We start from the raw sequence: 23475 nt of genomic DNA, 5'->3' as shown, positions 1-23475 counted from the left end.
AGGATATTTGAACTATCTGCGGTATTAGAATTATGATATTTTTATAATATATTGTTGGTACATCAGTACAATACAGTCATATTTTGGAATAACTTTGGAGTGTGTTTTATTACTTGGATCTGTTGCAACTGATAGAATCTTTATGAATTTAGAAATTAATTCAACATACTGTAAGTTATGTTTTAATTCCTTCACTTTGTAATTTAGGAAAGTAAATTTATATTTTATATATTACACAAAATGTCTCGTTTATCGCTCCTTTTTATGTAGTTTGACATCTTTAACTTGACTTGGGGATTATGTCATGTCGCCAAAAAGAAAACATATTTATTTATTGAAATTGATGCCTCTTTCCAAATCAGTATTTTCTGACCACATACTATGAAAAGGACAAAATGTCAACATGATTTTTTGGCAAGTTACTAAGAATGAGCTTTTTATTAAAAGCCGTCAAATTAACAGATTAAGGTTGCATTATTAGTTAATGGTATTTTAACAGAATGTGTGTTTTGTAGCAGTTATGTAACCAGCCATCTTCCACTTCAGCATGAACCAGAAGGGAAAGCTCAGTGTGACATGGAACCAATCAGGTTGAAATAATCCCGTCCATCCAGCAAAATACAGACTCGTGTTGAAATCAATCGTTCTGTCTGTGTGTGAATGTGTGTGTGTGTGTGCGCGCGCGCGGGTGTGTTTGTGTGTGTGATTTGGACTTTTAAGGTAGCTTTAACAATTTTTCAGTCATATCGCTACGACGTCGGCAGTGTGATAGTTTATAGTGATGTCTAGCACTGGGGCATCATGCCGCAGACATGTAGCATGATGTCCCACCCAGTCATGTTATCCTGACACGAGGCCGACCAGATCTAACACTAACCACTTAACGCTGAGCGCCAAGCGAGGCAGCTGTTAGCATCATTTTTGTAAGTCTTTGGTATGACTCGACCGGGGATCGAATCCACAACGTCCCGCATCCGAGACGGACGCTGTAACCACTAGGCCACCGGAGCTGTCTCCAGTCGTTCTGAGTAAAGGTGATTGGGCGATGGAACGATGACGACGAAACAATGAAACTATTGCGACGACAAAAGGGAACGATTGATTAAGCGATACACCGCTCCACCGTGTCATACTAAGCACCGTATTCATACTCTTCGATTACATAAAAAGGGAAGCCGGCTTCCTCACCGCTCAAGTTAATGGGATATAAAAGTGAACGTGTATATATCTGGTCCTATTTTATTTTCACAAAAATGTTATTTCTATATAACATTTAAGGATCAGGTAATAATTATACTTTTACCCGGTAGCCTGATTTGTTGTTGTTGTTATTGTTGTGGGGTTTAACGCCATTTTTCAGCACACGATAGGCTATATATGGCGGCCAGTATTAATGGTGGAGCCGGTAGCCTGATCTGCTGAAAATACCTAGTGAACCTTTTATAACAGGACGGTTTTTAAAAAAAAAGAGAGAGAGGGATGTTAATATGACCATCTTTAATTCGACATGACCATTCGGGTAAAAAAAACATCATCAATGCGTGTACACTACATGAGCTCTTGTTAACTTCGTGGTTTTTTTTGTGTTTCAAAGATATATTTCCACAACATCTCGTCATATAAGTGTATCCTAAATCAACATTTTTGACAGTCTAGAATTCTGGGTTTATTCATTTTCGACTTCATCTGTCAGATAAAATAACGACATTTAACGTCTGCGGTAAAATACAATCCGTTGTGACTAGGTACTGTATATGAAAACTAGAATTCGTTGAAACTTGTTGTAACTAGCTAGTATCTAGGGACAATATTACCTGTCGCGATTAGGCAGTATCTGGGGGAAATAGAGCCCGTCATGCCCAGATAATATTTATGGAAGATATTGTACGTCGTGACTAGGTAGTACAATGGGGAAAATATAGCACGTCGTGCCTAGGTAGTACATAGTGAAGATATAGCCCGTCGTGAAAAGGTAGTATCTAGGGAAAATATAGCCATTAATTAGTATCTATGGAAACAATAACACATCGTGACTAGGTAGTATCCAAGAAAAATATAACCCGTTGTGAATATGTAGCATCCACGGAAATATAGCCAGTCGCGATGATGTAGTATCTAGGGAAAATATAGCCTGTCGTGATTTAGTAGTATCTAGAGAAAATACGGCCCTTTCGTAACTAGGTTGCATGTAGCGAAAATAAAACCCATCGTGACAAGGTAGTATCCAGCGAAAATATAGCCCGTCGTGACAATGTAGTATCCAGAGAAAATAAAACCCGTCGTGACAATGTAGTATCCAGGAAAACATATAGCCCTTCGTGACAATGTAGTATCTAAAGAAAATAAAACCCGTCGTGACAAGGTAGTATCCAGGGAAAATATAGCCCGTCGTGACAAGGTAGTATCCAGCGAAAATATAGCCCGTCGTGACAATGTAGTATCTAGAGAAAATATAATCCATCTTGACTAGGTATTATCTAGGGAATAATCCATCGTGACTATGTAGTATCTAGGGAATAATCCATCGTGACTATGTAGTAGCTAGGGAATAATCCATCGTGACTATGTAGTAGCTAGGGAATAATCCATCGTGACTATGTAGTATCTAGGGAATAATCTATCGTGACTATGTAGTATCTAGGGAAACAATAATCCATCAGGACTAGGTAGTATCTAGGGAATAATCCATCGTGACTATGTAGTAGCTAGGGAATACTCCATCGTGACTATGTAGTATCTAGGGAATAATCCATCGTGACTATGTAGTATCTAGGGAAACAATAATCCATCAGGACTAGGTAGTAGCCATGGTGAATATAACCCGTCGTTAACTAGGTAGCAACCAGGGAAAATAATGCCCGAGTTGATTATGTAGTATCTGAGAAAGAATGTATCTCATTCCGACTACAGATATTCCTCATATACTTATAAATTGACAATCAAAATGAAAACGGATTTGTAATTTATTATTCATGAGATCACTATGTACACAGCCTCTGAAACCAGTCACATTTTCAGTAATTCATCATACCATTGAAGACGCTCAATTCGTGCTAGCAAAATGCAAACAATATAATCAATTGTTTAAATAAATTGTTTATCGTCACGAGATTCAAAATATCCATGTAACAAACGTTTGCATGATATGACTCTTTGAATGGACAGTGTCATTTTTGTGCTTGAACTGGTGTCTTGCTTTTCCGACGCAGAGGATGCCGCCACATTTGTTAGCTCTTCACGTGTCAAACCAGCAGTAGTCAGTATTGTGACTTGACTAAGTACATTCAGATCATGTGACAAGTTTTCAGTTGACTGAAAGTATCTCAGATTTTTGGTAGAGTTTAGAGCTTCGGAGTGTGCAGGAAATTTGGGTATGACTGTTGGAACCAAGACTGCAGACGCGAACGTCTACAATAACTAGTCCATATCTTTCAAAGGGCGCATCAGTTTTACATAAAATCTTGGACAAAACCTGCTTTCACTTAACACATGTATTCAAAGCACAAATGCAAATTAGAGTTCATTTTCCTTTAGCGAAAGCTCGTATCGTTTTAGACGTACAATTGTCAAAGGTTAAGGTCACAATGAATCAAAGAAACCTTGATTTCGAACAAGAGCTTCAGTTCTAAAACACATTACTTAAACAGACTTGGTAGACAGGTAGAACTTGTCGCATTGATAAAATTACATACTTGGTTGTCCATTCTCTAGGGTCAAGTATGACGGCTAGCGATCACATACTGAACCATTATTTATTACTGTACTATTGTTAAACTGATATTACACACACACACACACACACACACACACGCGCGAGAGCGCGCGCGCGCGAGATTTTCCTTCTTCTGTGTTTAAATGGAATGTGACCACAGTGAATCTCTCTCTCTCTCTCTCTCTCTCTCTCTCTCTCTCTCTCTCTTGACTTTAAGCTACTTAGTCGAGTATATCTTCCACTTGTTAGACAAACACGTTGGTCAACTTTAAGCTAACAAATTCGGGTGGATGTATCATGGCCACTGAATCACATAACAACAAACCTGATTGATAAATATGTCTGTGTTTACAATTCCCTGCACAAAATTTTAGCACGAATCAAGTTTTGGGAATGGTACAATGTGCATATGAACGTTTAACTCGTTTCAGAGACTTCGTACATTTTAGAATTTGGAAATATTTCATAGTGACATGGTGAAATATCATAAGATTTAATTATTGTTCGTTTAATTTTTAGTTTCTTGCATATCAGCACATTTAGATTTGTAAAAATGTAAAATCTCGACTCCGACGTGTACATGCGTTCTTAAAAGTAATATACAGATGGAGAAGGAGAGTACTGTCTAATCGTTCCATTGCTGCCGCTCCATTGCGTCATCGCTATTGCTGCATCGCATCATCGCAATATCGCGTCATTGCTATTGGTTTTGGGGCCATTGGGCGATTGACCACAATATAATTCCATAGCTAATCTACCTTGTAACGACTTTATCGCCATATTTAGAGAATACTCAAAACATAAAGGATATATAAACAGTGTTTAAATAGAACTCGCAACGTAATTATAATACGATTTCTGTCCCATTGTTCTGCTTAAAGAGAGTTCACTACGTGACATACAACATGGCCGCTGTTCCATCTTTCTACTGAAACAGAACTCACTACGTAATGTACAACATGGCATCTGTTCCATAATTCTGCTAAACGAGAACTTGCTATATGTTTATTTTTGTAATCATATCATTATATATGTTTTTTTTTATCTTACAGGTGTTGTTTAATGTTGTAAAGCGCTTAGAGCTTCTAAAGATTAGGCGCTATACAAAGTCCTCATTATTATTATTATTATCATTATTATTATTATTATTATTATTATTAATTATATAACATAGAACATAGTCTCTGTTCCGTCATTCTGTTTCAAGAGAACCCACTAAGTACCATACAACATTGCATCTGTTCCATAATTCTGCTTAACGAGAAATCCGTAACTAACATGCAATATTGCCTTCATTCCATAATGGGAGGGGGATTCGAGTCATCATGGAAACTCCTTTTACATTTTTCATTGGTCGTCTCAGCTACCTACCACCACTGAATCCCTTTATCCTAACCTCCACTTCGAACTGGCGGCTTTCTGATGGATGACATCTTCCAGATAATACCGTCACATTTGAAATGTTATCAAAAGGATCCTCTCCTTCATCACGTGAATTGGACAGCCAACAATGGCCGCCGTATGACTTCCAATGATTCTATTGAAGTATAGATAAGAATAGCATTGGTATTGGGAATACAGCCTGTGGCGTTAAGTGCAATATGCGCGAAATGCTTTTAAGGACGACTGCAGACAACATGGTCAACTAGTTTACCAAATCAAGTTGTAAAATTATGTGGAGAGAAGCGCGTATACATGTTTTATGCCTAAATAGCACGGAGAATCATTGAAATCTGGTCCATCAGAAATGGACCTTCGTCAAATAGGAGGGCAAAGAAGAACGAGTATGAAACAAGTAAACTTAATAAAAAGTGTAAGTGTACCTGTTATGGGTGATGCATAACTAAATCAATGGGATTCTTCGGTAAAACCAAATTATTAAGTAAATACTGCATATAAAGTATAGTTGTACACACCATCGTAAATTATATTTTGTAATCAGTTTAAGAATGCATTTAACAAGTACTGCAAAGCCCATCTTAAAAATGTGAATGGAAGGAACTCGAAAAGTTCATAAAGACTTGGCACAAGCATAAAACTGATGACCTTCTTTATTAATGTCAAAGGATCAGATTGTGCCTGGTGCATATGAATTAATTAGTTATGTTAATATAAGGCATACAAGTAAGACAGATGTTCATTTATAATATTGGGTTTTACTTAACAGTACTCCCAAAACCCAGGTCACAACATCCCAGCTCCTATGTTTATCGTTTACGAGGTTTTGTTGTTAAAATCACAAAATGGTACCTGAAAGAATCTGCCTTTGCCGTTAACATCGTTGTTCTCTGATGAAGGCGAGAACAAACTGCCATGGAACCCGGAGTTTGGTCCTTTAACCAACCCTGATGCCACGGGGTCAAAAAGGTAAAGAAAGTGCGCAACTCTTCTTCCCTTTCTTCTATGATCTGGTTCAAAGCTCTTATGCTCCGGTTTCTTACAAAAACGAAAAGGAAAGAAAATATGTAAAAACTATTAAATGGCTGAAAAAAGAAGAATGTAATGCTTACGTGAAACGTACGTATTAAGATCACTCTAATGGTCCACAAAGTTTGAATTAATACAATATTTCCAGATAATTACGTGCACATGAACCATGACGTTGCTTGTCTAATCAGTCATAGAAATAGTTCATTTCCTGTCTTGCGCAAACCAATGTCCTAGATTCATTTTACTCCTTTATATAATAATTCCGACAAGACAGTCATGTGACTAGTTTCATTTTAGCTATTAATACTGAAATGACTGTCATATGACTAACTTAATTTTACTCCATTTATAAAACTGACATGATATCACATTGCTAGCTTCATTTGCTCATTAGATAATACTGACATCACTGTCATTTTAACTAGTTTCATTTTACTCCAACATCTTTTAATAATCACATGACTGTCACATGACAAGCATCATTATATATTAATTCTGACATGGTCGTCACATGACTATTTCATTTTATTCCATTAAATATTAATTCTGACAGGCCTGTCACATGAATAATATCTTTTCACTCCTATAGGGGGTTTCACGGTTGCAACGGAAGTTACTGATCGTAGCGCCTAAAATTACCTCCCTTAGCTCCAATGCGCATGCCCACAAAAAAATTCCAGTTCCGGATAGTTCACCGTTTTACACTTGTTTAGCGAAACATAGTCAACAAAGGAATGAATCTTAGCTGCACTACAGATCATTATGGTTAAACCAATAAATCAATTATATATGCCAAACATCTTTTGTTCATACTAGGAGAATAATTATAGGCATTAAATCAGATAATTAGATTCAGTATCCATACTTACATTATACCAATAATTAAATAATATTTACTTTCCATACTTAAATGATATCAAATAATTAAATTAAATACACTATCCATACCTGATAATATAAATGCATTATCCATAATTTCAGATGCATTCGTAGGAACATTTCACTCTGCTCTCCGATTTTAAACATTTATTGCACATTTTTGGTTATATAACTTTAACAAAAACAATCTCAACAATTTACATTTTTCATATGTTGATATATCTTTCTTTCTCCGTTACTTTCGCAATGCTAATAATTCGTTTATAACACGAGTTAAGAAAGTTATAACACAAGTTCGATAAGAAAATGATAACACGAAATCGATACGTCAGCTGGTTTGTAATGTTGAATATTTTAAAACAGAATTTTTTTATTTTATTTTTTAAAAATGGAACACAATATTTTAATGTATTCAGAGGAACTTAACAAAGCAATATTTGCATTAGCTATGATAACGATAAATGAGTGTAATTAATGCAGACGGAATATTTATTCATATTTGGGTGTAAATATCGTACAATATTCAGATTAATTAACATGCCCAATGATTTTCTTTTGTTTTTGCTTTTTGTTTTTACTTTTGAAACATCAAGTATCGGACGGTACACGCAATAACTTTCAGCATGATTTTTCTTTGCTTTTGCCGACACGTAATAACTCTCAAATTTGCTGGGGTCTTTAGACAACATTTCTGATTGCCACCAGCAAATTCATCTAGAAAAGCCTTCTTAAAATTAGTTTAATTCTGTTTAACTTTCCTTGCATCAAATATGTAAGTTTTAAAAATCCAATTATTTCACAGATTCCGTCATATTACTTTGGTTCGCCTTTTAAATCAATATTGATCCACGTGACCGGATGTAAAATTGCAAACAGTATGATTTAAAAAAGAGACTGCTTGTAAGAACATACTCTACAAGTCAATAATAAATGGATACTCACAAATATTCATATTTGTTGTCTTTATCTATCAGTCACTCATTCTAACTTAGCATCATTTTATACTTGTTTTTAACCAGAAGTATGTTTATGTATATATATACGTATGCGAACACACATTCATTCGATGATATACATACCCATGCGCCAGATGAAAGGAGACAGACAGACAGGCAGATAGGTGAGAGCGACAAATGTCCTATTCTTGCATAGTGTGTCTAACATTGATATTTCGCCAAATTGTATACTCTAAAATTTCCAACCGTTCAAGGAAATAAAATTAAAATAATCATCAAGGAGACTCGTACGTGCGCCTGTCTGTTCAAGCGTGGTTGACATTTGTGCATTTTGAAAAAACTCAAGTTATTTCATGAAAAATATAATGAACATTAATTCGAAAAGCAACAGTCTAAATCAATAATAAAAGAACCTTAAGAAGGCAGAGTTTTTTTTCTCGATTTCGTTCAACCTCCATTAACTGCTATGATTGAAGCTGTACAAAATAAACATATTTCCATTATTCTTCAAGCGAGATAAATTGCAAGAACTTTTTACGCAGCGATACACTTTCGCACAATCAAATAATACAAACTAGAGCATAAGGTGGTAATGGAAAGATAATGAAGTTCTGAAATGGGTAGATAATATTTATTTGAAACCTGAGAGCAGCGCAAGTTAGTGAGAAAAAAATTAAAGATGTAAAAATAACTGATCAAATATTGATAGAATTTCTTTTCAAGATAGTGAGATATCGATCCTGCTTGCATAATGAGAGCGGTCTGTCACATTTTCTTGATCTACATCTGCCATCTTAACTGACTGAACTATCCGGAAGTGAGTTGCACCGATATGCCCTCTGGTGTTTTCAAGGGGAGATACTAACCGTGAAACCCCCTATAGATATTAATTCTGACACGACTTTCACATACCGAGCTTCACTGTACTCGACTAAATATTAATACTGACATGACTGTGACATGACTAGCTTCACAAGATATTAATTCTGACACGATTTTCACATGCCGAACTTCATTGTACTCAACTAAATATTAATACCGACATGACTGTGACATGACTAGCTTCACAAGATACTAATTCTGACACACCTTTCACATGCCGAGTTTCATTGTACTCGACTAAATATTAATACTGACATGACTAGCTTCACTAGATATTAATTCTGACACGATTTTCACATGCCGAACTTCATCGTACTCAACTAATATTAATACTGACATGATTGTAACATGACTAGCTTCACTAGATATTAATTCTGACACGACTCACATGGCTAGCAACATTTTTACGCCATTAGATATTAATTCTGACATGACTGTCATATCATCAAATTAATAGCCTCATTTAAACCAAGAGAGTACTGACAATCTTTGAGGTATACGCATTTTAAATGACGTGGTGAGACTTCGACCAAAAGAAGAATTCTAAATGCAGTCTTTCATTTAAATTGCCACAGACAATTAGCATTTTTGTCCCAATAATAAACATTGCTCGTAACGAAGAAACAGTATATTTTCTTCTTGCTGCTGTTTGTTAAAAAAGAAAGAAAATCACTTTTAAAATTTATAACGTTTGCCTTTTTATTTTTCGGGTTTTTAGAAACACTACCATAAATAGACACTCTTACCGCTTCCTGCAATCTGTGCGCTTGATCTGCTAGTGGAATTTGCGATTCTTTTTCTGTGCGTGTTTGATCTCCTTGAATGCCGTCTTCTCGAAGCATTTTATTTTTTCCTATAGCCACTGTTGTATCTTTCGTTTTGTATTCCTGGTAACTTTCTGTTGCATTTTCTTCCACTTGTTTACACGCGCACAAAGAATCAGGGCAATATTTAGTGGGACCTAAACAGTTCTGTGTGCACCATGAAGCCATGCTCGATACATGCTCCCAAACCCCAACACCATTACATATCGTTCTTCCCAATGGGCTCTTGTCAGTCTTTTCCATGTAAGTACCAGATTGCAAAGGGTTTGCTCTCTTGGCAATGTTTGTCTCAAAGGCAGCATCTGCCTGCCAGAAATTTGTGTCATTTTCCGTTAGACAACTGGGCAAGATGGCGATGTCGGCACAGTTGTAAAACTGTTCTTGATGGCCGCGTCCAATACCACAGCCGGACTCATCGCAACCCCAACTGTTCTCTGTGAAAGATCATGCGAAAATATACTCAAACTAATTTTTATATAAATAGTATCAAATCTTTCCTGTAGTGTATGCACATCGAAAACTACTAAACTACTTTATTGGAAACAAGAGAACACTGATTCAATGCTTAAAACACATCTGACTACATTGACTTACGCCTTTATGTATTTCCTTCATTTGCTACACTGCGAATATTGTATTATGTGACAAACTAATGTAGTCGATACAACATGTCAAAGTAATGTGGTGGATACAACATGTCAATCTAATACGGTGGATATACCATGTCAAAATATCAGATATGGGTATTTTGCATTTTCTTAAAATAGTAATTACTGATTGAACCACCTTAAATTTTATTGTACGTCACCTTTCCAAACGGGTCCTATCACACCATTTTTCTTTGTCATCCTATAGAAAAGCCATAAAGCCGATTTCAATAAATATTTTATTTTTTGCTTAGGCTTTATTTCTGTTTTTATTGACACGATAATTATACTTCACTGGTTAGCAAATCTCCAGGAAAATAATAGACCAAGCAAGGACGATTTCCTATTAGAACTCATTTTGACCCACTGACTCAATGAAAGAAATGATAATATGAAGGCCAATGACTCAATCGATGTAATTTTACCTGGAAGAGATGCAAAGTGTTGCGTATATTTAACAAAATACTTTTTCTTTATTTTTAGCAGCACTGAGGCGTAAGTGTGATGTTTAGTTGTAATTGCTTCAGTGTGGTTAGCTTCAGTGTTCAATCTGTCTAAGACGAGGCTTCTGTGATGCATTTGGTTACAAATATCTAACCACGTGTGATACCATTGATTACAAATGCAACGTCCACACGCGTGATGCTATTGGTTACAAATATAAGGTCCAAAACACAAAGACTCACTTGCCATACTTACAACTCACTGACACAGACTGGTTTTAAACATCCTAGCCCGAGAGTATACAATTTTGCAAACAAATTATTTCATCTGAAAGACAAATCTTATTTAATTCTGATATATGTAAACAAGAATATTTTTAAGTGATATAATGTCACAATACGTGGCTTAAAACCTCCAAAGTTGGCTGTTTTGTATGTAACATGCCTTCCCTGCCCAGTTTAAAATGGTATTTCAAATCTCTCAATAAATTGATCCAGAGAAAGTACATCACTTATTTAAATTTAAGTTGAAATATAAAAGATACTGAGATCCATGGACAAATAACACTGCATATATATTAGTTACCTTAACATCTTTATATACAGCGGAGTGCCATAAAACCAGAAATAATTTGACATTCAACTGTCGTATCGTTCTTGGAATCAAACGAACTGTCATAACCCCAGACATAATTTGACATTCAATTGTCAAATAGTTCTAGAAATCAAACGGAGTGCCATAAAGTGTGTTGTGTGATTTGGATTTTTAACGTAGCTTTAACAATTTTTCAGTCATATCGCTACAACGTCTGCTGTGTGACAGTTTATAGTGATGTCTAGCGCTGGGGCATCATGCCACAGACATGGAGCCCATGTACATATCCATCCAGACTGTGGCATGCCACAGACATGTAGCATGATATCCCACTCAGTCACATTATCCTGACACCAGGCCAACCAGTCCTAACACTAACCTCTTAATGTTGAACGCCAAGCGAATCAGCTGTAGGTACAAGTTGTTAAGTCTTTGGAATGACTCGGCCGGGGATCTAACCCACGACCTCACGCATCTGAGGTGGACGCTTTAACCACTAGGCCACCGAAACGGTCGGAGTGCCATAAACCCAGACATAATTTGACATTCAATTGTCACATACACCTTGGAATCAAACGGAGTGCATTATACCCAGACATAATTTGACATTCAATTGTCATGTACACCTTAGAATGAAACGGAGTATCATAAACCCAGACATTATTTGACATTCAATTGTCATATACACCTTTGAATCAAACTGAGTGCCATAAACCCAGACATAATTTGACATTCAATTGTCGTATAGTTCTAGGAATCAAACGGAGTGCCATAAACCCAGACATAATTTGACATTCAATTGTCATTTAGTTCTAGGAATCAAACAGATTGCCATAAATCCAGACATGAGTTGACATTCATTTGTCATATACACCTTGGGATCACACTGGGTGCCATAAACCCAGACATTATTTGACATTCATTTGTCATATACACCTTAGAACCAAACGGAGTGCCATAAACCCAGACATAATTTGACATTCAATTGTCGTATAGTTCTAGGAATCAAACGGAGTGCCATAAACCCAGACATAATTTGACATTCAATTGTCATTTAGTTCTAGGAATCAAACGGAGTGCCATAAACCCAGACATAATTTGACATTCAATTGTCACATACACCTTGGAATCAAACGGAGTGCATTATACCCAGACATAATTTGACATTCAATTGTCATGTACACCTTAGAATGAAACGGAGTATCATAAACCCAGACATTATTTGACATTCATTTGTCATATACACCTTAGAACCAAACGGAGTGCCATAAACCCAGACATAATTTGACATTCAATTGTCGTATAGTTCTAGGAATCAAACAGATTGCCATAAATCCAGACATGAGTTGACATTGTTGTCATATACACCGTGTGATCAAACGGAGTGCCGTAAATCCACACGTAATTTTTCATTTTATGGCCAGAAGATATTTGAACAATGTTGAGAATGTTGATATTTAGAATCTGATGTCTTCAGGGCCATAAACATTCCACAACATTCACCAGACCAATATCCTCACCATAAGCCTTATCATATATATATGTCATCTTGAATAGACAAATGAAACACTGTTCCGTAAAAATGGACCAAAGTGTTCATAGTACATACTTTTTGTCATGACTGAGAAACAATTAAAACAGTTATAGTTACGAATCCTGGAATCATTGCTATCGTCCCATTAAACTAATTCCAGTTATAGTGGCAAATCCTGGAATCATCACTATCGTCCCATTAAACTAATTCCAGTTATAGTGACAAATCCTGGAATCATTGCTATCGTCCCATTAAACTAATTCCAGTTATAGTGGCAAATCCTGGAATCATTGCTATCGTCCCATTAAACTAATTCCAGTTATAGTGGCAAATCCTGGAATCATTGCTATCGTCCCATTAAACTAATTCCAGTTATAGTGGCAAATCCTGGAATTATTACTATCGTCCCATTAAACTAATTCCAGTTATAGTGGCAAATCCTGGAATCATTGCTATCGTCCCATTAAACTAATTCCAGTTATAGTAGCAAATCCTGGAATCATTGCTATCGTCCCATTAAACTAATTCCAGTTATAGTGGCAAATCCTGGAATCATTACTATCGTCCCATTAAACTAATTCCAGTTATAGTGGCAAATCCTGGAATCATTGCTATCGTCCCATTAAACTAATTCCAGTTATAGTAGCAAATCTAGGAATCACAACTGTGATCCCATCAAACTAGTAAATTCCAGTTATAATGCTAATCTTGAAATTACTACAATAGTCCTATCAAATAAATTAATTTCATTTCGAGATACAAATCCTGAAATCATTACTATGGTTCCTTAATGCAGTTATAACGACAAATCTTGGAATCGTTACAACGATCCCATCAAACTAATTAATCCAGTTATAGTAACAAATTCTGGAAACATTACAACGATCCCACCAAACTGGAAGAACATAACCATCTCTGTACGTGTCCTAGTCAAACTGCAATTGTACCCTAACGTAAATAAAATACGCTTGATTAACAACATTGTAATCAAGCTTTGTCTGTATCCAAGATAATGTTCAAGGACGTTAAAAGCTTTGGATCTGTGTTGAAAATTCGTATGTATAGTAGATGTAATATAAAGGTAATATAAAGACATATATCCATTCTAAATTTAATAATTCAAACCTTTTCAACAGAAAAGTTCATATTTTTGTTCAGCTTTTCAGTCCTCAAAATATACTCAAAATGATTTATTGATGTTTTTTAATTTCATTTAAATGCATAATTGAATTAGTTATGAATTCATCGAGGATGCCTAATTATTAAACAAATGTGTTCACTAAAGCTTATGCTATCCAGGTATTCCTATATTAATTTAGTTCCTGGTACATTTTCATCATTGTTCTAAATTTGTATCGCATCCAGTGCATACGTTATAAGTCAAGAATCAACAAAACTATCCTATTTATGTTTGACTCTAACTTGAAGACAGCATATAGAAAATCAACATATATTAAGATGAAATGTATAACAAAAGCTGCATTTTGAATGAGCTGATTGTAATTTTCAATGCAATTTTGACTTTACCGAGACCAAACGAAGTCCACCTGTATCTTTTGTCATTATGCGTCAAAACGAAGAAGCTGAACTTGTTAACTATATATTTTTTTGTTTAGGCTTTAATGCTGCTTTATGTTCAATTTAAGTAGCATTCTTCACTTGTTAGCAAATGTCCAGAAAAATCTCAGAAATAAATATAATAGATGTTCTTAGGAAATACAATAGAAACATGGGACTCAGTTTCTGTGGAACCCACATTTTATTTACCTAAAGAGAAAACCAAATCCCAAAGAAAACATAAACAAAACAAGTTCAGCCTTATTCTAAATCTAAGACGTAGACGGACTGATTCACAGACATGCACGTGGACTCTAGAGTGGTCACTACGTCTAGCTTCCGATAAAGCAGTCTGGATGGATATGTACATGGGCTCCAGACTGATCGCTTCATCTAGCTTCTTTTCAGGCAACGTGGATGGATATTTACATGGACTCCAAAGGGAATCGCTACGTCTAGCTACTGCTAAGGCAACCTGGATGGATATTTACATGGACTCCAAAGGGAATCGCTACGTCTAGCTACTGCTAAGGCAATCTGATAGATATGTACGTGGACTCTTGGTGTATCGCTACGTCTAGCTGCCATTAAGGCTACGGCTATCTACCATTAAGGCTACGTCTATCTACGTCTGAGACTATCGAAATGGATATGCGTGTGCACTCCAGGGTGATCACTATGTATAGCTTTCAATGATGTAATCGGGATAGTGAAGTTAATGTTTGTTTTCAAATGGTTCTTCTGCACTATTTACACAGAAGTAAATGTACTACGAGAACTAGGTTCACCTGCCAGAAGACATTTACACATTATATATTTGTACCACGAGAAAAGGGTTCTACTGTCCGAAGACATTATTTACTCAGACGTGCAAGTACCACGAAAGGCAGATTCTTCAGCACCAAAGACATTAATTATACAGATTTATTTGTACCATAAAAAACAGGTTCCCAATTAATAAACAAGACGTTTCTGTGTTGCAATACCCGTCGTTGATTTATACATTAAGTAAAGCAACATTAACAATAAGTTTAAGTTTAATTTTAGAATCTTTAACATCTACCTGGTTGTCGGACGGACTCGCACACGGAGGACAAATACATGGCTATTTCATGCTTCTGCCATGCCGGGCTAGACATAACTTGAGACGCGGCAAGAATTGTTTTGGAAATCGCATGTCATCATCAAATCAGGCTAAAAACATTTCCTTACAATACAGGCGCGTGTGTAGAATTATTTGAACAACACTTCTTTTCTTTTTTTTTTCTTTCTTCAATATCAAACTCTAGAACTTGAATTACGATAGTGTGTTCATTATAAGACAATCATGCTGTAGACAGATCAAACCTGCGTGGTACTTCCATTGTAGAACGCAAAATTTGCACGTGATGCCATCGGGTAGATCTATATTTATCACATAGTACTCCAGGAATATCGAGTTTATATCGTACTTGATGCTTCCTGTACCAGAAATCGTCAGCACGTGCCGGTCCAAGCAACTTTGGGTTATATTGCTGTGCGGGTCGTCTTGTGCACACAAACGGAACTCGAAGTACCCTATATTACAGATTTAAAAAAAAAAAAAAAAAAAAAAAGTGATATGGCTATGATTTATATTTTCAAACAAGAAACAAACTGTAATTGTTAAACGTTAACATAACGCAGAAAACCGTTCAAATACTGAAATTATGATCAATAAAACTGGGTTGGTACAATTGTTCTACAGTTATGTAACTAGTCATTGCTAACCAAATTGGTGGTAACAAAAACAATGAAAGAACACTGAATCGTAAATGTTGCCCTCCAGCGCGTTATTTCTTATATTCTTTTTCAAAAAATTGAAACAAAATCCAATACAGACCGAATAAAGTCCGTCAATCAATAAATTCTCGATATTTACAGTAGCATTTATTACGATTATTTTCTCTTTCCTTCTTTGAGACTCAATGTGTGTGTGACGTACTTAATATTTGTCATGTGTGTGTGACGTACTTAATACTTGTCATGTGTGTGTGACGTACCTAATACTTGTCATGTGTGTGTGACGTACTTAATACTTGTCATGTGTGTGTGACGTACTTAATACTTGTCATGTGTGTGTGACGTACCTAATAATTGTCATATGTGTGTGACGTACTTAATACTTGTCATGTGTGTGTGTGACGTACTTAATACTTGTCATGTGTGTGTGACATACATAATACTTGTTATGTGTGTGACGTACTTAATACTTGTCGTGTGTGTTAGACGTACTTAATATGTGTGATGTGTGTGTTACATACTTAATACTTGTCATGTGTGTGTGTAACGTACTTAATACTTGTCATGTATGTGTGACGTACTTAATATTTGTCATGTGTGTGACACGTACATAATGCTTGTCATGTATGTGTGACGTACGTAATACTTGTCATGTATGTGTGACATACGTAATACTTGTCATGTGTGTGTGACATACTTAATACTTGTCATGCCTTCCAAATGGAGGGTAGGTTTGTATTGGGAGAAACCAGCTTTACCCTCATTTAGCCATGCTACCCATAATTCTGGTTTCGAACACTAACTTCCCGTTTTGGATTGTAATCAGAGCAATTTGTTTCCAGGTCTCCGCTTCAAGTTAATAGAAAAATCTGCTGCCATTTTGAAAATACATGAAATGTATGTGACTAATTCTTCATTTAATATTGTATTTTGTAGAATATTTGTTCAAAGTTTCTTACTTGCATTTATGTGTTCTAATTTCAGTACTGCGATATAATTTGTTTACAAACACCATTATGGCTACTCCACCAAAGTATGCATCTTCTTTCTAAGATAGTGTGTATTACTCAGATATGTGTGTAGTACTCAGTGTGTAGTACTCAGATATGTGTGTAGTACTCAGATATGTATGCAGTATATCGGTGTGTATTACTCAAATATATGTGTAATGCTCAGTGTGTAGTACTCAGTGTGTAGTACTCAGATATGTGTGTAGTACTCACTGTGAAGTGCTCACTGCGTAGTACTCAGTGTGTAGTACTTAGTGTGTAGTACTCACTGTGTAGTACTCAAATATGTGTTTAGTACTCAGTGTGTAGTACTCAGTGTGTAGTACTCACTGTGTAGTACTCGTATAAGCTTCCACTTATCGTTCGTCAAAATATTAGCATGAACAACGACGTATAATATATTTCACATACAAACTAGCTCAGTTCTAAATAACGTAAAACAAAATGTTTAGTTCAGCGGTTTTCTTGTGCAGAGGTTTGCAGTAATCAATCAGATGCCTTCCCAAGTCATACCAGCATCAACAGTGACAGAAAACTGACCCAGTTAACAAGAATCGACCATGCTCAAGGATGCCAGAAAACTGACCCAATTAACAAGAATCGACCATGCTCAAGGATGCCAGAAAACTGACCCAATTAACAAGAATCGACCATGCTCAAGGATGCCAGAAATGTAGGCTACCGTGATTTGCTTTTGAAAACAAAATGTATAGTAGTCACAGAAATACGCGCAATTATCAAGTTTCATGACCTCTGATAAAAAGAAGAATAAGAGAAAAGACCTTAACCGTAATATCAAGCGTAGTCTGTAAAAACGTGGAAAATGACCACATTGTCCAGCTTTTCTCGTCATAAATGCATACAATCACCATGTGTTATCAATATGTTATGAACTGCGCCTAAAACTAAACCAAAACACATCAATTTACCAAATTAAATAATGTACGCGATATAGACGATAGTGACCTATTTTTTGAAGTAAATCATGTATTACTATACGGAAAAATATCCTTGTCATGTTAGACCAAGCATCATGACCATAGGATTAATACATGATCGCACCTCCATGGTATGCTGTAAGTTTGACTGTGACTGAGACTGGCCTGGTGCCTACCGGGTAGCATTTTCCCACAGTCCCTGTGGCATAAATACCGCCCGCCTCATGATGACGTGGTCCTTGATACGGGTCTCCGCAAAGTCCACATTTTCCTCCATTTTTCTGCCACTGATTCTGAAATATTCGAAATAGCACTAAAAGGAAATATATTGCTTCACCGATGATAAACGTTCGTATTGGGGCACTTTGTGACATGAATGAACAAGAAACAAAGATGTTAACAGAAAGGTGGGCAAATAGATGGACCAATATGAAAGGTTTTGTAAGAGACAGGCACGAATAAGGTCGGCGTTATGTGTATGGGAGTAGTACAGGTGGAATTTAAAGGAGTTATACACCATGTTGTCACCGTCTTAAGGCTTTTACTAGCATTTAGTAGCAACTGCAAATATGAAGTATCATGCAGAAAGTATATTCATGTAAAAGTGATATTGACAACGAAATTTCGGCCTCTTTCGAACTGAATGTTTTTATCTGTGTATTTAAACTATTATTGTACAGTATTATATTATTGTATTATTAATTTATAATTTACCTTTTAATTGACACCATATTGGAGTAGTGTGCTGACATAAATACAAACATGCATGTATCCATCCATGCCATCTCACCTCTGTCTGCGCCGGTTCGAGTCTCGGATTCAGCCAATGTGGGTATGTGAGAAAGCTTGCCAGTAGCTTCTCGTAGGTCGGTGGTTCTTTCCGGGGTTTTCCCGGGTTCTTCCTCCACCACTAATACTGGCCGCCATGTATAGCCTATCGTGTGCTGAAAAATGGCGTTAAACCCCACAACAACAACAACAGACAGGCACATACATACATACATACATACATACATACATACATACATACATACATACATACATACAGACTGACTGACACAAACACATACAAACAGACATATATACACGCATACTATGACATTGCATGATAGACAAAACTCACAATAAAAAGCAACATTACCGTATAAATCCACGAAAGGGCACTCTACTGAGTTCATAAAATAGCAACAGACTAGGCGGTCGATTCTCATACCATTATTTGTTAAGCTTTTTGTCAATATCTTCTATTTTATTACATACGGCTCTTGATAGAACTAGGACGACAACACTTTTTCAAATTCCTCATCGCTACCAAATGACTTTAGAAATGCAATCAAATTTTAATTCGTTTCGATCTTTATTTATATACTGGAACGATAAAAAATGTACATGTAATATTTTTAAGTAATAACAGCCCGCTCACCCTCGCCATGATCACGACGGCTAATTGTTGTGTTAGTGTATTTTTGTTTATCTGTCCTTGTCTTATGTACTATCAGGCGTTAATGTTAGCTCCTTTCTTTGCAATCAAGGCGAACGCTGCATCACATCAGCCTTTTTGGGTCGTCATTTTGGCGCTTCTGCATTTATTTTAAATTTAAACCTTTACCATTATTTAATTTGGTTCAAATTATCAAAATTGTGTTTTTAATTTATCCAGATACTGAATCCACTTTTAATCACTGCCTTTAAAAATGCTTTGCTTGCTCATGCTTTTGTGCGTTTTGTTAAACTCGGTCGATGTACATGAATTTCGCTGTAATTGTATGTCTTGCAAATCAAGCTCGTTGTAATGGCTTGTTTGTTTTATGTAATGTCTATAGCTCATTAGAGATTATGTTTCGTTGTTTTTGGGGTTGTTTTTTTCTGATAATCGTTCGTACGTCACATACATCCTATCTCATTTTATCCTACACTAAAATTATGTTGAAAGCTTCCTATGTTCATATATTCTATAACTCGGAACAAAATCGCCCTCTACTGCCAATAAAATCTAAATATTAATGTTATATGCATTGTTTAGTCAATGTTCTTAAATGTCCTTTAGAAGCTATGTTCTTGTTCACCCGTATAGGCCATACTTTACAAGGTTAAAGTCTGCGCCCACTGGTGGTCCGCATGGGTTCGATTCTCGTGCTCGATCACCATGGTTATATGACAAAGCTTATTAGTAGCTTCCATTTGGCATGTGGTTCTTGCTGTGGCTTTCCCGTGCATTTTCACCACCAAATATAATGACTGTCATGAGCTTATCGAGAGGGTTAAACTCATAACAATAACACCAGGGAACAGCATGGAAGTGACAGACTCTAGTACATGTATAATTCCTATAGTTACCTTGATTAGACCCTACAGACTAAATGCATGCAGTATGAAGTCCACTCATCTAATTAATTTGCTTAATTCACATGTACAATACAGTTCCCGTTTGAGACTTACCACAATATATATTTTATATTTATTAATATGATTTGGTTATGTGTTATGTGGCTTTAATACCATTTTCAGCACACGATACATGGCGGCTAGTATAAACGACGCAAATGCAAGAAACATAAACATAAACATAAACAAAGCAAGGATTAGCGCACAGACAGAGCCTAACTAACATAATGACTGACATAGACAGCAAAAGTCATTTACAGACAGACCCTATATAGCATTTTGAATAGCATAGACAGCAATAAACATTTACAGACAGAACCTATATAGCATACTGACTGGTATAGAAAGCAATAAACAGTTACAGACAGAACCTAAATAGCATACTGACTGGTATAGACAGCAATAAACATTTACAAACAGAACCTAAATAGCATACTGACTGGTATAGACAGCAATAAGCATTTACAGACAGAACCTAAATAGCATACTGACTGGTATAGACAGCAATAAACATTTACAGACAGAACCTAAATAGCATATTGACTGGTATAGACAGCAATAAACATTTACAAACAGAACCTAAATAGCATACTGACTGGTATAGACAGCAATAAACATTTACAGACAGAACCTATATAGCATATTGACTGGTATAGACAGCAATAAACATTTACAAACAGAACCTATATAGCATATTGACTGGTATAGACAGCAATAAACATTTACAAACAGAATCTATATAGCATACTGACTGGTATAGACAGCAATAAACATTTATAGACGAAGCCTAAATAATCTACTGACTGGTATAGACAGCAATAAAGAATCAGAGACAAGAGAGACCGAGGTACGTATAGAAAAACAGGTAAATATACATCATATCAAAAATGGATTTATTACCGTCATTCCCCCACAGTTTAGACTGTTACCATTGTAATTGACTGGAACATCAAAACCAGCTTCGCTCATGTAGTTCCGGGCTGGGGGATCAACAAGTACGCCGTGCCCAAGGGCACCATCCAGGAATCCCAGAATAATTATCATAACAAACCGATAGTTTGTACAAATTTTCCACATCTTTTAATACATAAACAAAACTGGAACTTTTGTCAGTTATCTGAAATGAAGAAAACACTAACCAATAAAACACATGTATTTTTCTTGATGATATAATAGCAAGGTTATCTTCGATAAAAGTTATAAAGCATAATTAGTAGGGAATATGGAAGAATTAATTAATAGTCACATTTTGGCATAGTGTAATCTTGAATTTACTGTTCAGTTGTTGTCTGAGTTGAAACTTTTCAATATGCTAGTAAATTAAAAAGATATCGCTGTCTACAGACGGCAATACATGAAATGAATCTGATAAAATCTACATAATGAAAATAAATTTAAAGTCTGGAATTTGAAAGTGGTTTGAACATTGCATATCAAAACACAGAGCATGCAAAACGACTTTGACAACTTGCTTTGTGCGACTTAATCAGAAGAGCCGCTTGAAATATTCACTGTGTACGCTTAAAATAGTCAATGTGTATGCTTGAAATAGTCACTGTGTACGCTTAAAATCTAGCTATGTACGCTTGAAATAGTCACTGAGTACGCCTAAAATGTAAATGTGTACGCTTGAAATAGTCACTGTGTGTACGCTTAAAATCTAACTATGTACGCTTGAAATAGTCACTGTGTACGCTTAAAATGTAACTATGTACGCTTGAAAAAGTCGCTGTGTGTACGCTTAAAATCTACCTATGTACGCTTGAAATAGTCACTATGTACGCTTGAAATAGTCATTGTGTACGCTTGAAATAGTCACTGTGTACGCTTGAAATATATGTACGCTTGAAATAGTCACTGTGTGTACGCTTAAAATCTAACTATGTACTCTTGAAATAGTCACTGTGTACGCTTAAAATCTAACTATGTACGGTTGAAATAGTCACTGTGTGTACGCTTAAAATGTAACTGCAATACATGAAATAAATCTGATAAAATCTACATAATGAAAATAAATTTAAATTCTGGAATTTGAAACTGGTTTGAACATTGCATATCAAAACACAAAGCATGCAAAACGACTTTGACAACTTGCTTTGTGCGGCTTAATCAGAAGAGCCGCTTGAAATAGTCACTGTGTACGCTTAAAATAGTCATTGTGTATGCTTGAAATAGTCCCTGTGTACGCTTAAAATCTAGCTATGTACGCTTGAAATAGTCACTGTGTACGCTTAAAATCTAGCTATATACGCTTGAAATAGTCACTGTGTGTACGCTTAAATTGTAACTATGTACGCTTGAAATAGTCACTGTGTGTACGCTTAAAATGTAACTGTGTACGCTTGAAATAGTCACTGTGTACGCTTGAAATGTAACTGTGTACGCTTGAAATAGTCACTATGTGTACGCTTGAAATGTAACTATGTGTACGCTTGAAATGTAACTATATGTACGCTTGAAATAGTCACTTTGTGTACGCTTGAAAGTGTAACTATGTGCACTCTTAAAATTGTCAATACGTGTACGATTGAAATAGTTACTGTGTACGTGTAAAATAGTCACTAACTTCACGTTTGAAATAGTCACAATGTGCACGCTTGAAATGGTCTCCGTGCACGCTTGAAATAGTCCTTACCTGCACGCTTGAAACAGTCACTCTGTACGCTTGAAGTAGTCACTAAGTGCACGGTTGAAAAAGTTACTGTGTGCGGTGTTATATTCACTATGCGTATGTAATATGATCGCTAGTTAAGTCACGTGGAAAGATAAAAAGGAAAGCTAAAAAAATGATAAATTTGCATTTTGCTGCTTTAGCACAAGACGTATACAAGGCACGCCTTCTTGTCAGATAATGGATCGTTCTGAGCTGTGCATCGAAGGTGTAATGTGTATTGTTTCATAGTCTTCAATTTTGGATACGTT

The 23475-nt window shown here is 36.0% G+C and overlaps 1 protein-coding gene across 3 annotated transcripts in view; it reads right to left on the bottom strand.

Annotated features, from left to right (window-relative positions):
* The window catches only part of LOC149792881 (uncharacterized), a 38821-nt gene that overhangs the window by 8227 nt on the left and 7119 nt on the right, over positions 1 to 23475 (bottom strand). For 2 of the 3 annotated variants that reach the window (XM_089966246.1, XM_089966247.1), the window contains exons 2-7: positions 21454 to 21670; positions 18293 to 18461; positions 15807 to 16016; positions 9606 to 10117; positions 5963 to 6148; positions 5084 to 5249 (exon numbers count right to left, since the gene is read on the bottom strand). In XM_089966246.1, coding sequence (XP_089822372.1) covers positions 5084 to 5249; positions 5963 to 6148; positions 9606 to 10117; positions 15807 to 16016; positions 18293 to 18461; positions 21454 to 21630 — 1420 coding nt within the window. In that variant the 5' untranslated portion in view covers positions 21631 to 21670. The remainder of the gene's footprint in view (positions 1 to 5083; positions 5250 to 5962; positions 6149 to 9605; positions 10118 to 15806; positions 16017 to 18292; positions 18462 to 21453; positions 21671 to 23475) is intronic. The other variant, XM_089966248.1, reaches the window with a different exon arrangement.

The sequence above is a fragment of the Sinohyriopsis cumingii genome, chromosome 8 (assembly GCF_028554795.1).
Source record: "Sinohyriopsis cumingii isolate HCF-2022 chromosome 8, ASM2855479v2, whole genome shotgun sequence".
Lineage (NCBI taxonomy): Eukaryota > Metazoa > Mollusca > Bivalvia > Unionida > Unionidae > Sinohyriopsis > Sinohyriopsis cumingii.
Note: the sequence above shows the minus strand (reverse complement) of the source record. Positions and strands in the feature narration are given on the sequence as shown.